The sequence below is a fragment of the Danio rerio genome, chromosome 5, assembly GCF_049306965.1.
Source record: "Danio rerio strain Tuebingen ecotype United States chromosome 5, GRCz12tu, whole genome shotgun sequence".
Classification (NCBI taxonomy): domain Eukaryota; kingdom Metazoa; phylum Chordata; class Actinopteri; order Cypriniformes; family Danionidae; genus Danio; species Danio rerio.
In genome coordinates, this window is record NC_133180.1 from 24414472 (window position 1) to 24430155 (window position 15684).

At 37.8% G+C, this 15684-nt stretch overlaps 1 protein-coding gene across 4 annotated transcripts; it reads right to left on the minus strand.

Annotated features, from left to right (window-relative positions):
- Positions 1-1542: 1542 nt before the first annotated feature.
- gbgt1l2 (globoside alpha-1,3-N-acetylgalactosaminyltransferase 1, like 2) lies at positions 1543-15089 on the minus strand. 4 transcript variants are annotated; one of them, XM_068221266.2, is made up of 8 exons: positions 15050-15089; positions 14703-14846; positions 12796-12834; positions 12178-12204; positions 11898-11945; positions 10843-10872; positions 10317-10454; positions 1543-3159 (listed from the first exon to the last, which is right to left on the minus strand). In XM_068221266.2, exons 2-8 carry the CDS (start codon positions 14762-14764, stop codon positions 2469-2471), a joined length of 1035 nt encoding a protein of 344 aa, XP_068077367.2. In that variant the 5' UTR covers positions 14765-14846; positions 15050-15089; the 3' UTR covers positions 1543-2468.
- Between the last annotated feature and the right edge of the window lie 595 nt (positions 15090-15684).

The following is a 15684-nucleotide window of genomic DNA, read 5'->3' on the forward strand; positions in this document are numbered from 1 at the left end:
TAGGGGCGACATGGTGGCTCAGTGGTTAGCACTGTCGTCTCACAGCATGAAGGTCACTCGTTCGTTGGGCCAGTTGGCATTTTTGAATGGAGTTTGCATGTTCCCTGTGTTCATGTGGGTTTCCTTTGGGTGCTCCGGCTTCCCCCACAGACCAAAAAACATGCGCTATAGGTGAATTGAATAAGCTAAATTGGCCGTAGTGTATGTTAGTGACTAAGTGCGTATGGGTGTTTCCCAGTGATAGGTTGCAGCTGAAAGGGCATCCGCTGTGAAAAATAAATGCTAGATAAGTTGGTGGTTCATTTCGTTGTAGCAACCTCTGATAAATAAGGGACTAAGATGAATGAATGAACGAATGACAGAATATTTGTACTTTGACATTTCTAAGTGAGGTAAATGGAGAGAAGAATGGCGGAATGGGGGAGAAGGATCAAATGTAAAGGAAGGATTGAAGAAAAACAAGCACTGAGTAGGGCGTGGAGGCAAATGACTGTGTGTTAATACACTTTGTATTGTACATATGTGGAGAGGTCAAATATCTAAGGTATGTTTCAATACAACACGTCAATTTAGGTTTATATTCAGAAGAGTTTTTATTTAGACAGTAATATTTTAAACTGAAGCATTAAAGGAAAATGTGAAGTTTTAAAGTAATATTTTAATTGAAGGGTTTTCAACCCTTCTCTGTTATCCCTTTTCACTGAAAAGACTTCACTACTGCTGTAAATCTGAGATTGCTGCTTCATGTTTCAAATGGCTAAATAATGTTGTGATGGTCTTATTATTAAACATATATAAAGACTGCAGAGTGTTGTGAAAGCGTTTTAGCATTGGATGTTCAGTATCATGACAAATTATTTCAATGAATAAACATTTACATGATTTTGAAGTTGGGGAAAGTATCACAATATATTTGTGTAAAGGATAAAGAAACTTTGCTGTCATGGTAACAAAAATACAATAAAATTTGTGTGGAAGCTTGTGTGGGAGATCAACAGCAATAAGAAATACAACAATAAACAAACAAATAAACAAAGATATCTTATCTAAAGCTAACCTTCATGTGTGAAGAAAAGTCATTTTTGCTCAGGGGTAGGCTATTACTACCCAGCTGATCAACAGATTAACCAAAGTGGAACAACCAAAGTGTGAGGGAAATAAAGACAGTTTACATATATCACATCAGTTAGCATACTGTCACAATGCATGAGGAAACTCAAACCCAGATAGAAAATAAAAGTATACTTAAAGATTTTGAGATTGGAATTTTTTTTGTTGTTTTTCCATTCAGTAAGAATTACAGTTGAAATCAGAATTATTAAACCCCCTTTGATTTTTTTTTATATTTCACAAATGATGTTTTACAGAGCAAGACTATTTCTTCTTATTTGTTTTATTTTGGCTTAAATAAATACAGTTTTTAATAATAAAAAATATTAAGGTCAAAATTATTAGCCCCTTTAAGCTATATATATTTTAATAGTCTACAGAACAAAACATCTTTACACAAGAAGTTGCCCAAAAATATCTAGTCAAATATTAATTACTGTCATCATAGCAAATATAAAATAAATCAGTCATTAGAAATTCATTCATTCATTTTCTTTTCGGCTTAGTCCCTTTATTAGTCCGGGGTCGCCACAGCAGAATGAACCGCCAACTTCGCCAGCATGTTTTACGCAGTGAATGCCCTTCCAGCTTCAATCCATCTTTGGGAAACATCCATACACGCTTATTTACACTCATACACTATGGAGAATTTAGCTTACCCAATTCACCTGTACTTCATGTCTTTGGACTGTGGAGGAAATTGGAGCACCCTGAGGAAACCCACGCGAAAGCAGAAAGAACATGCAAACTCCACAGAGAAATGCCAACTGACCCAGCCAAGGCTCGAACCAGTGACTGTCTACCTGTCTACTGTGCCACCGTGTTGCTCAGTTATTAGAAATGAAATATTAAAACTTATGTTTAGAAAAGTGTTTTCTATCTTTGTTAAATAGAAATTAGGTGGAAACAAACGGGGGGCGAATAATTCAGGGGGTTTAACAATTCTGATTTCAATTGTACATCACCTCCGACAAAAGTTCATGATTTTTAGGATATACTGTATATTTAAATGCACATATTTAAATTCACATATGCAAAGGTACCTGTAACTGAGTTTTAATCAGAGTTTATAATTAGTAGACAAATTATGTTTTACTTAAGTTTACTGAAGGAAAATGTTAGTTTTGATAAGGTATTGTGGTATAACAATAATAGTTTCTGAATCTTTTTAACCATAAAACTGTTTTAAATCAACACTATACATTTATCTATATGGCTTTTTTTCAGCAGCAAATGGTCACTTCAGATGTTGATGTATGAGAAATATATTTGGCTGCAGTTTTTGCTAAAGACTTTAAAAACATTAAAATTACACCAGTTTAAAATATAAAGCATAAAATCTGTTGCATTTCAGTAAACTATGGGTTTGGACGAACAGCAGCATAATTTTTAATAACATGACAAGAACGAATGATTTTGACCTCCTTTGGCTGCGGTAAGTGGGCTTGCCACAGGTACTCGGGTGAAAGCAGTTTGCTTGGTTTGTTATAAAGGAAGTACTTGTTCAAATGGGACTCCTCCTGCCATGCTGCCTCAATAGATTTAGCTGCATCAATGTCCAGCTGCTCTCTGCAGGTTTTAGCAACCTCATATACATCTTTCACTGCACCACCAAGCACAGCTCCACCATAATAATAATCACCATCAGAATAAGGGATAAATGCTTGAGACTCAGGCCTTCGCTCATATGGTAAATGCTCACGTTGTGTTTTAAAGTAACCAGGATGAATTGCGCCTACAAGACGACCCAAAGTCTCTACACCCCAGCGGGCGTAGAACTTTGAATCTACATCAAGGCTGAAAACATAGTCAGCTTCATTCACCAATCGACTTTCTATTAGTTTCTCCAGCCTCTCCATTCTCCGCAACGTCATCTCCTGCCATCTGTTAGAACTACCAACTGTCATCACCGTCAACTGATGTCCTTGACCCAGTTTCACATCAGGAACCTCTTCTGGATGGTCGGTGAAGATATAATAGTGCACATGAAATCCAACAAAGTAATTCTGCTCTGCAGACTCCATGAAATCTTTGAGAAATACTGTGTATCTGAATAGAGAGAGAGAGAGAAATAAAGATATTGTTTTGTAATCATCCTAAATGTTTAATGTATAAGTCCACACCACATCTACAACAACCTCACAGAGGATTTATATTGATATTGATTTGTAAGCTGTTAAGTCTTTAAATCTTTGACCCATCAAAAAAAGTCTAAACTAAACCACTGTATACAGGTCCACATTGTGTGAAATAATAAAAAGAACAGAGTGAAAAAGTGTTTTATATAAATCATAATATTATAAAGTTTGTCACATGCACAGATTTTCATCAGGTGTTTTTAAAGGACAGACAGTATTTTCTTTTTATTTTAGTCATGAAATAGTGACACCTCGTGGTGAATATGCCACTGTGACATGACTGACTGGAATACAAATGAGATATTACACTTCTAAATTTCCAAGCTTGAAAATTTCCTAGACTGTGTTTAGCATTAAAATTCACATAAAGGACTAGGAAAAGAACCAATCATTTATTACAGCATCACATACCACACTGAGGGTCATCGCATCTGATGCGAATCGACTGTCCAATTCAACCAATGCCAAGATTGCTGTATCGTTCTTAGCAGCGTAGAAAAAAAACTATTACAAGAGTCAGTGTTCTCCACGCTATAACCAGGGTTATAACCCTAGTGTCCCGGCCAAATTTCCTCCATCTGCCCTCATCATCACAGCCTCCCAAACATCCTCATCCACTAAATTGGTTTTATCACTATCTCTTCACTCGTTACTCATTCGAGAAACGGACTAAAAATGTTATGTGTACTTGTTAGCAAGTGTCTACATCTCATATTACGTTTCCCGAAGGAGGAAACAAAGACATGCGTCTAAGACACAAAAAGAGAGAGAGAGAGAGTTCAGATTAATCACTCTGAAGGATAAAAAAAAAAAACAGGCCAATAAATGTGTCTGTGTTGGCAGAGCACAGTCACATGTGCTGGTGATTAATCATTAGTAGAGTATATAACCAGCTACCAAACAAGGGTGCTTCAGATATAGCCGCTGAAGTAGGCAAATATCTAGCAATCAGCTGGAGACCCACCCAGCTGTTGTGGCAGCGGAGACGAATGTTTCTGTTACCTCCATTGGGGAACATGGGTTACAGACATAAACAGGACATTCCTCTTCAGGCCAGAAACTTCGATGTGTGTCTTAGACACAAATGGGAGAGTGTAAGCAAAATGCCACAGAAGCCCAGCTCATCAAGTTTGCCAAGCCTATTGTGAGCTCACAATGTTATCAACTGTGCAACCTTCCAATGTCCCATGGCCTTATAATTAAAAGAATATGGGAATAATTTAGAATTTGGGGGTCGCATATTCTCTTTCACCTAGCCAACCATACTCTAGGGGTACAACAATACATTGGGGAAGCATGCCATTCCCAAAGGGAAAGAACACTGCGGAGGCCACCTCCAACCCAAATGGGGTGACCTGTTGACAATATGAGTATATGGGCAAACCCTCTCCAGGGGCAGCTCTACATATCATAAGCTGATTAGCGGGTAGGGGAGACACAGGTCCGTCTGAGAAGGGGGAACGCTCCTTGGCTGAATGATGCATATGGGATCTCCAATAGAGATTATGCATAGCTGGCACCGACCCTCAGTACCAAGGCAAACACAGCGGGCATATCAACTTTTTTTTGAACACCAAGCTTAGTTTCCTCCTGATTGACTGGAATTAGCCAGTAATCAGGCAGAAACCGGCTCAACCTAAAAATTATACAATTTCACAAATGTGTTAGGTGTCGCCTAGGAGGTGATCTGCTTCCTCTGTGGCCAGCACTTGCACATTCACTGCCTGATCTCTTAAAGGACCTTGGGCATGTAGCCGGGCTAGAGTTTCAGCATAATGTGAGAAAAAGCCCGTTCAAACTTCTGGCATGATTCACTGACCGAAAATGCCTCCAGGTCCCAGATCCTCTTGATAGACACCAAAGCAACCAGCAGAGCTGTCTTCATGGACAGACATCTCATGTCCATCAAACTTTAACTGATCTATCTGCAGTCCTGCAGACTCCATTTCAGGACATAGGCAGGCCTTGTAGGGAAATAAAACAACTGGCATTAGGCAGTTTTGGGGGAAGCAAACAGGTTGATCTAGCCTTCCCCAAAGCACTCCCATATCAGTTGGACTGCACCGGGGTGAAGTCTCCATCCTACCGAGAGCGTAAGCTGCCGTGAGAGTGCATCGGCTGCAATGTAAAAAGCTTATCTGGAATGTGAATGGCGTATAGCAATTTCAGCAGCTGAGCTCACTAATCAATTGATTGCGTGACCAAGCTAGGATTAGCCATTCATCAATATAATTGAGCATGCGGATACCCAAGAACCAAAGGGGCATCAGAGCACCCTCCTTGAGCATGGTGAAAATCCGCAGAGACAGGGAGAGCCTGAAGAGGGCAGAGCCAGGAGGGTTTTCACCTCTAGCCCGACCGACAAAACAGCGCAGAAATGTCCGATTCCAAGTCTTGAGCCTTGCTTATTAACCCCGGAGGAAGCTGGTCTGAATCATCACCAGAACATGACAGCACAGAACAGGTGTAATTGAGCATGATGTTCCCAAAGGATGAATCATCATACTCGCTCGAAGCTTGGACTGAGCAAAATGTAGCTGAGCAGGGGTCCATAAGCCAAAAAAAGGCAACAGATTAGCTCTCACTGTAATCCTCAGGCCTGCCCGAGTGTTAATAGGCTTGCAGGGAAAAGCAGGGGTGGTGCACGCTTTTGCAAGAGTGAACCGAGACCTCAGTTGCCCAACAGAGATGGTGTCACTGTCGATGAGTGCCGCCTCAACTTGCATGTGATGCAGTACTTGTGTCTATCATCTGGGGAGAGGAAACCACCACATCAAGAAATGCACAGTCGAAACAAAGTCTTTAAAAAGACGATCTACTCAACCGTGTTGCTCTCTTAGGGTAATCTGCACTTTTAGATAATCTGCTCTTCCAGGCACTCAGCAAAAGGCCCAGGAAATAGAAAAAGACCTAGCTCGACCATCAATAATCAGTTACCACCCCTGCTTGATGCTGGAACGCTTTTCAAATCTTGAAATAAGTTTGCAGAAAAGATTCTTCAGTTGCTCAGTGAATGTTTCTGAAGTGAATGTCTGAAGCACGTTTGTTTGGGAGCTGGTTATATAGTCTACTAATGATTAATCACAGCATCTGTGAAGCTGTGCTCTGCCAATTCACAGGCATTTATTTGCCCGTTTTCTTACTTTTTAGAATAATCTGTCATCTAGTGAGCTATTATTTGTATCTAAGACACACCTCGAAGTTCCCAACCTAAAGGGGAACATACTGTTCTAGATAAGCATACACAAAAACATCTGTTACAAACGTAGCCCTTGTCCCCAAATAGAGAACAGAAACATGTGTCTAGAGAAAGACACTATGGGAGATCGCTTGATGACCAATCACTCTGAAGAGTAAAAAAAAGGGCCAATGAATGCCAAATAAATTGGCAGAGCTCGGCTTCGAAGGTGCCAGCGATTAATCGTTAACAGAGTATATAAGCTGGTGCTTGTGAAGCGAGCATTAGAATTTTGCTTGCTAAAAAGGTAATTACTCACCTAACCGCTGCAGACCCAGCTGTTGTAACAATAGTGACCCACGTTTCCGTTCCCTATTTGAGGAAAGAGGGTTACGTTTATAATCGAGATGTTCCCCCTTTATGGGAACTCTGATGTGTGTCTAGAGAAAGACACTATGTGAGAATGTATGGAAAACGCCACAGCAGCTAAGCCTGTCACGCCCCTGATGTGAAGTTTACCAAGCATATCATAAGCCCACAAGCAACGTCCAGGCATGTTTCTAGGGGGGATGATTTGTTTATTGGACCTGCTGTTATGTTCTCCATCATTGCTCATGCTGATGTTGGGTTTTGTAATGTATTCATCTGAAACAAACTATTACTCATTACTCATTACCCACAATAGAGCAATCTGATGCATATTTTTAAGCAAGGACAAGTCCATATTAACTTTGTCTCGGCCAGGTCTAGAGTCGCGCCTCGCATGTGCCACGTTGGAGTTATGTGCTGCCCTTACTGGGGCCCAATTGGGGAAAGTAATCTAAACTGAGTTGACCCTACCAATCCACAAGGTAATTTTCTGGTTTGATTCTACAATAGTGTTGTATTGTATTGTATACTGGATCTGAATCTTGCCACTACAAAGTGTTTGTAGGGACACAGGTGGTATAAATACAGACTTTGACAGAGAGGGCTGAATGGAAGAATGTTGAGTCAAATCACAACCCTGCTGACCACATCACATGAGGCCTTACTATCTCAATGGCCATCAATGCCCGAAACTAAAGCTGAACCCAACTGCAATGAGCTGAAGAAGACAGCCTTTGTCAGAACTGCTTCAGTATCCAGTGTTTCTCTACCAGTTCCAGGCAACTTTCACAGATGGCAGGAGCTCGTCCAGGCCACTAGTAGATCCCTACATGGGGCGGCTGCTGACACAGACTCCCCTATTAAGGCTTGAGTCTATTGAGTTGGAAAAGTTACTTCTGGCACAGGCTCAGATGGACTCCATCCCTATGAAAGTTAAACATCTAAAGGCTGGACATTCTGTTTCCCCAAACATTCACTTAGGCTCACTTGCTCCAGAATATGATGATGTCACTGGTCTCATTAGAGTGGGCGGGCGACTTCAGGGTGCTAGTGATCTCAACTTGGAGGCTATACACATAATCATATTAGACCCTAGCAATCATATCAAAAAAGTTGTTGATTAAAGAGATGGACCAACAAATTCTTCACCCTGGCTCAGAGAGGGTGCTAGCAGAATTGTGCCGCAAGTATTGGATACTTCGAGGTCGACAAGCAGTTCATAAACACCAGCATACCTGTCAAGACTGTCACATAGGGCGAGCCAAACCTCAAACTCCACAAATGGCAGATCCCCATATCCCCAAGCTTGAATGCAGTCAAGATTTGGAGCCGACACGAGAAAAGATAAGGGAGCATTTACAAATGTCCAACAACTCATTGTGTTCATCAAGATCTGTTGGAGCATATGGACAGTGATGCTTTCTTTATTTCTCTGCGCTGTTTTATAGCCCAATGAGGCAAACCTGTCTGGAGGTGATCAGGAGTTGCATGAATCTTTTTAGGCCATGTCACCAAAGCTACAGGAACAGCTGACAGAGCAAAAAATCTGATTTCATCATAACCCCCCAAATACTCCTCACTTCGTAGAGACTTGGGAGCATGAGATAAAATCAGTTTAGACAGCACTCCAAGTGATCCTCAGAGAGCAGTCAGTGCCAGAATCAATTCTGCAAACCCTTCTTGTGGAAGTGGAAAACATTCTAAACTCCAAGCCACTCGGATCCGTATCTTCAGATACGATGTAGACCCTGTGAGACCCAATTTCCTGCTTATGGGTCGCCGACATTCCTCGCTACCCCAGTTCCTGTATGATTCTAGTAAATGGCTTGGATGACGAAGATGGAACCATAGCCAGGTGCTGTTTCTGGACTGCCTTTATTCGTCAATACCTACCAAGCATGCAGGGCCATCAAAGGTGGACAACAGATGGGAAGGGTGGTCATCAAGGGTGGTATTTCTAGACCACTGTGTGGCCATCATCCTACCAAGGGCACGGGCGGCTGACTCAAAGGTCAGCATAGTCGACCACTGTGCGGAGCTTATGCATAACCCTGGGGAAGAACCGCCCTTGTGCAGCACAGCCGGGTAGTACCATGGTGCAGGACAGGCTCTTGCTGTGAGAGACACGGATAACCCACTCGCCTTTGACAGGGGTCTCAGTTTATCCCTCCAGGTGGCGGCACCCATGACCTGAGGAATAGCTTCGTACCCACTGGCCGCATTGCCATAAAGGGAGGTAACGAGCATGTGGACCGGGCAGAGAAAAATGCCATCTATGCATGCGTGTGCCTGCTGTGTGCCTCTGAAATGGTGAGAATGGGGGACGAGCCATCTCCAACCACACCGCCAAAGCATCCCAGGAAGCGCAGCCAGCATGTCCGACTTAAGAATCGTGACTACGCATTGCAAGGATGGTAGCAAGCCCGGTCTGTCATCTGAGCTTGATAGTTTGCCCTCTGATGTCGTGATGGGCATCTATTCGTCATTGTTATCAAGCAAAGGTGCAGGCATTCTGGGGGATGAACTGACACAACCACTTAAAGATTGGATAGGAGGCGACGAATAAACCCCCAGTGTGATCCTCAGATCTGCCCACGTCTTAACTGCCTTTACAAGGAGCAACTGGGGTGGCTTCGAAGCCATGATTTCATGTGTGCATTAGTCATGCCCTCACAGTGAGAGCATGAGCTGTCTGTGAGCACTGCATCAACATGTTGGACCCTCAGCCCTGTGATGCAGTACCCTTACCCATCATCCAGAGATGGGAATTACCGCATCCAGAGACACACAGTTAGAACAGTGTCGTGAAAAAACACGTTGCTCGACCGTGTTGCTCTCTTAGGATCTGCTCTTTTAGTGAAAACTGTGCTTTCAGCTACCAGTGAGACGTCCAAGGGATGGGAAAGGAGTCCAGTTCCAAAGCTGCTGTACATGTCATCGCATGCACTGGTAGGATATAATGCTTTCTTGACAAAAAAAAGAGTGAGCCTCTGAAGCAAAAATCTTATGCTCGCTTCTCAAGCATCAACTGATATTTCTGTTACTGATTTATCGTTGGCACCTGCAGAGCCGAGCTCTGCCAATTCATTTGGCATTCATTGGCCCATTTTCTTACCTTTTAGAGTGATTGGTCATTTAGCGAGCTTCCATAGTGTCTTTCTCTAGACACACGTTGCAGTTCCCATGTAGTGAAACCTATGTTTACATTGAGTAGTAAAACAAGGAAAACCAGATGGGCTGACATTACAAGTTTCTTTACCCCTGTTGTTACCCTTGAAATGTAAAAATGTTAACAAAAAATTAAAAATGCATTCCAGTCAATGTTTGCATTTTTTTGTTACCACTTTTTAACTTCTTCATTCTGTCTGATGTACTTAAAGAGGAAATACACAAAAAGGTAAAATGCCCTAGTGTTCACTTACAGCCCAAGTCTTGTTGAAAAGGCATTTTGCTAATTTGACGTTGATTAAATGCAAAGTCAATAAAGATCATAGAAACAGACACGAGAGATGATTACTCACTTTCCGAGAGCGAAGACTGTAGTCGCTATAGTGATGTTTTGTTGTTTGTAGACCGGATCAATCAGTGTGGGATCAAAAGTTCCTTCCCAAACAATTGGGGCTAACCATGGTGTTACATGAGCAACTTTGCCATCTGGGCTGTTTTAAATAAGAAGAATCATGTATATGTACTTGAAATGCATAGCATAAAAGCATAGTAGAATTCAAAAGCATAGCAGAATTCAAGAAAAACAAACTGATTTGTTAATTTATATATATATATATATATATATATATATATATATATATATATATATATATATATATATATATATATATATATATATATATATATATATATATATATATATACATATATACATATATATATATATATATATATATATATATATATATATATATATATATATATATATATATATACATACATATACATATATATATATATATATATATATATATATATATATATATATATATATATATATATATATATATATATATATATAATATAACATGTTCTTACCCCACTACGCTGGACTGATTGTATGAAAGCCTGCAGAATAAATTACAACTGTTTTAAAAACTTTAGCAGTAAACAGTTATAAGTCAGCAAACACATTTAAGTCTACAAACTCAATTCTACAAACAATTCACATTGCTTCTGCATTCATGTTCTATACAGAGAGCAGTAGTCTCTGCAATTCAAGAAACAAAGATGTTTATTCAGTGTTCTGAGTAAAAAATAAAAACATAAAAATTGTGACCGAATATGTAAAACCTGAAATAGAAAAGGCTACTGGGACATAAATATATTACAATTATATTATCAAACAAGGGCATTAAACAAAAATATAAGATTTCAATCATCTTTTGAACTAAATACTTTGCTAATTTATTAAACAATATTACCATAAATGTTCAGGGGTGGAAACAGGGTGGAAAGATTGCATTATTGACTATTTTGCAAATTGTATTTTAATCATAAGCATTCATGAGTTGATAATGGTTTCTGTAAACAGACGACTAGTTGATATACTTCAATTATTTATAAAACACATGACAACTACTTTTGCACATGAGTGGCTGTACTTGGGTGTATTATTATTTTTTTTAAAACTTAAAATGATTTTTATTTTTTAAATGTAAACATTTGATCATGATTTATATTATTATGATTACAGTTAAACTGAAGTTATGATTACTGACTTGACTTGAATGTGTTGAACATGTATAATTTTATTTGTCGGGATGCAAGAATAGACATTATTGCAAATCATTTACATTTAGCAGACGCTTTTGTCCAAAGTGACTCACAATCAATTCATTATGTGAGTATGAAACATTTTTTTTTTTAATGTAGTACCTTACCAAAATGAACTGAAAGAACTAGTTTAGGGAAAACAACCAGACTTTCCTCTACATGTTTAACGAAGCTGGTATATAAAACAAACAAGGTAGTTTAATAAGAATGACGCCTGTTATTTGAAAAACAAAACTTCAGTGTTGAGTGGATCGGATTTTCTTCGCGTTTTGTTTAAGAATCAAAAGCTAGTTTGATTGACAAGTGTTTGTACTCACCCTTCTGGCAACCGCAAGCCAGCACTTTCCGGGTATTTCTTTGCTATGCTAAGATACAAGAGAAGATCAATAAAAACATAACACTTTATTTATATAGGTAGGTCAGTTTTTGCTATGTAGCCGCTATATGTTCAGTTGCTGAGAAATATGATTTCTTACGGTACACATTTCTATGTATCTGCATAAAGGTGTATGTGTGCTTCTGAGAATGTGCCTCTGTACAGTGTATGAAGTGTGTTTTAAACGTGTTTGAGTAAACATGAGCAGTGAAAGTACTTACTTAAAGCAGGGTCTTGGTACCTTAAATCTGCAACAGGTACAGTACAAGATTATTATAGGTAATGCTGGAACACTGCCTGATTAATGTTTGTTTTAACTGCATCTATAATCAGAATAGATTCACTTAAAACTCATTAATTATCTGATTTTCTCATATTAATTTTTCTATTTTGTTTTGCATTATTTTTTCTTACTGTAAAGCAGAAATGCAACCCATGAAGGGCTAGACTGTATTATTGGATAGTGCATCAACACTGGCACTATGAACACTGCTTTATCCCTACGTTCAATGTATCCTTTAAAGACCCAAAAGATTGCGCCATATCTCCAAAATGAGTATTGATTTGAGTATTGATTGAGAGATTGATATTTCTGTCAATGACTTCTAAAGCATTTTGTGAATGAAAACACTAAAATATTTGATAGGCTTTAACACGAAGACTAATCAAACAGCTCAAATTAATTTGAAGTGCCAAGTTTAATAGGTCCCTTTTATATTATAAATTATGCAGCTATAATATGTGTAAATGACTTCAAGTGCTACATAAAATAATTTAGATTAATAAGTATTCAATCTGCAGACATGTCCCATTTAAAGAATTAATTATTATGCACTCACCCAATGGAGGAGGAGGAGGTGTAGCCCAAATATATGAGCCTGCAAAAAAACAAAAACAAATCATGCATATTAAAAGCACATCAGAACACCACTAGAATATGCTTACACAGCTACATTTAATCCACAGACATGTTGAATCTGTTCCTATAAATTTGGTGCTGTTGTGATGTTGCCATACCTTATTTTACTGCCATTGTACCACAAAATAAATAAACCCAATGGGATAAAATATACAAGCGATACAGTACCAGTACAATACAATGTTTTAGCAAGATGAAAAACAACTCATTGTTGTAGTGTGCAGTGCTCAGATCAGCTCATCCCTAGCATTGTATGATCAGTGTTTATTTTTATTGCAGCATCGGATGAGTAGAGAAATACATTTTATAAGAAAATAATTTATTAATAGTAATACACACACACAAAAAAAAAACATCACAAGCAGTAGATTGTAGAAGTCAATTTAACACACATGAAAAAAATAAACACTCCAGCTATATTCATGTTGACCAAAGACATCAAACCTTCGAGACAAAATCTGCATATTATTTATTTCAAAGTAATTACATACCCACTCAAAGCTGCCAATGAACACCAGAACAATCAGGTACTTTTTTTTTAAAGGCATCATCTTTGTTTATTTTACAGGTGAACTTGGTCGTCTTCTATTATGAGGAAAGTGGGCTGTGTAGTTATGGTGAGGTGGATTAAGTAACAAGCTAACCAAGTCTTAAGCTGTGTCTCTTTCAAAGGCATCATTGCTTTTATATATATATATATATATATATATATATATATATATATATATATATATATATATATATATATATATATATATATATATATATATATATATATATATATATTGTCTTTTTGTATTTGAATTTTGAATGAACTCCAGAAGCTAGATTAGATTTATTTTTTTGCTGTGGCTATGGTAAAATAAATATTTGAATCATTATTTATGCAATGATTGCAATTTGCAGTATCTTTTAAAGTGTATAATAAGCATGCGACAGTACTGGTGTGTTACACTGTGTTATAATTATTCCTTAGATTCTCGAGTTTAACAGTTTACCCAAAAATGAAAGTTACCTCATTTACTCTCCTTGGTCTAAAACCTGTAAAACCTGTAACCATTAACTTACAGGAGGAAAAATAAATACTATGCAAATAAATGGGTGGCTTGCAACTTTTATTAAAATACTTTATTTTGTGTAAACAGATAAAAACAAAAAAGTCAAACAGCTTTGGAACAAGTGAAGGGGGAATAAATTATAGAATTTTCAGTTTTGGATGAACTATATCCCTTTGAAGCGCTTGCTTAGAAATAGTTACTTGTTTTAGAAATACAATTTTGAGCACATATTTCTTTATACAATTTCTTGTATTATAAAATATACAATTACACCAGGATTAAGACTGAATTAATCCACAATTAGTTTTTTTTTCTAAATTACACAACCACATGACAACAGCCCTTCGGTTTTCAGAGTTCAGTTGCCTTACATTAATTGCAAGAAACATTTAAAATAAAATAATTTGTTCCAGATTAAAGCAATCTTTTGGCAATCTCAGCAAACTATTTCCTTTAATGTTTGCTGTAAAACTACCAATAACTCGTAAACGCCACTTATAGTCTAAAGGGATTTATTTTAAAAACCTGTAATACTGGATCTGAATTTTAACCTTTCAGCCAAGAAACACTTTTAATATTTTTGGTATCCAGTATGTCATTCAAACAAACAAACAAAAAACAAAAACAAAAGATTAATTGTGACTATTAATGTATAAAGAGTGATATCACTTCAAATGAAAAACAGACTCACTAATGAAAAAATGTAGGCAAAAAAGACAAACACAATAGGCAACATTAAACTAATTACAAAAAACAAAAAAACACATACCCTGCAAATGAGAGTCCAGCCAATACAAGAAGATAGTAATTAACTTTTTGCAGAGGTTTCATTTTCTCCTGTTTTAGGTTTTGTGTCCTTGTTCCGTTGAAAAGTAAATGTCCAACAGATGGAGACAGCAAAAGAGAGACATAGCTGTAGGGAGGAGGAGTGTGTTAGTGACACGTTAAGGAAAATAATTTCAGTCTAAAAACCCAGACAATAATAGCAATGTGAACTTATCTTCATTTACTGCTCTTTTTGGTATAATCCACCGAACCTCAGTTCGACTTGAACTTGCTGGGCTTGTTGAACAGCATTTCGCTATCGACATGAAAAAGGTACCCATAAACACAAACCTAGCCGCTTCTCAGTGGCGTGCAGTCCAGAAGTAGCGACAGGTCACAGGTGCCTCAAAGATTAATTTACGTGTGCATTCAAATGAACCACATGACTTCTGCCCAATGGGGAAAAAAGCATTATAATTATAATTAACATTATTATCGTAGAGCTCGACAACACGCATCAGATACAAATGTACTTTTTAAGGGGCAATACAAAATATTAGTATCATAACTGTTAAAGAAGTTATGATAATATTCTTTATTATATTATTTTCCATGCAGTGTAGCTTTGTGAATGTAAAATGAATACAAAATTTTAAAGATAACCATCTCTTAAAGAAAGAATGAAGGAGTTCAGTTCTGGTTCTCAAGTAATCTTAATCTTCTTCAGAACACCCGTGGGAAAAAAATATTGTTTGATGAGTCATTATTTTTCTACATTTAATTATTTAAAGGGATTGGATGACCTATCAAATGTGTTATTAATTATGTCTTATTACACAATATATATTTAGACTCTTATGCATTGATTTGTATTTTGTGTTTGCCTCAGTTAAAGGGCTTAGTTTACTCTTACTATAAATTGTGCATTGTGTGTTTCTGAGGGGTACCGATTGAGTGTACTTATTTACTAATGATTATTCGTCAGT

Bases quoted from the DNA above. Each gene is read 5' to 3' on its own strand.
- gbgt1l2 (XM_068221266.2), bottom strand. From the start codon at position 14,764: ATGAAACCTCTGCAAAAAGTTAATTACTATCTTCTTGTATTGGCTGGA. The intron at 11,946-12,177 runs GTAAGTACTTTC...CTTGTATCTTAG, and splicing joins GTACCAAGACCCTGCTTTAA to CATAGCAAAGAAATACCCGG. The intron at 10,455-10,842 runs GTAAGAACATGT...TATTTAAAACAG, and splicing joins AATCAGTCCAGCGTAGTGGG to CCCAGATGGCAAAGTTGCTC.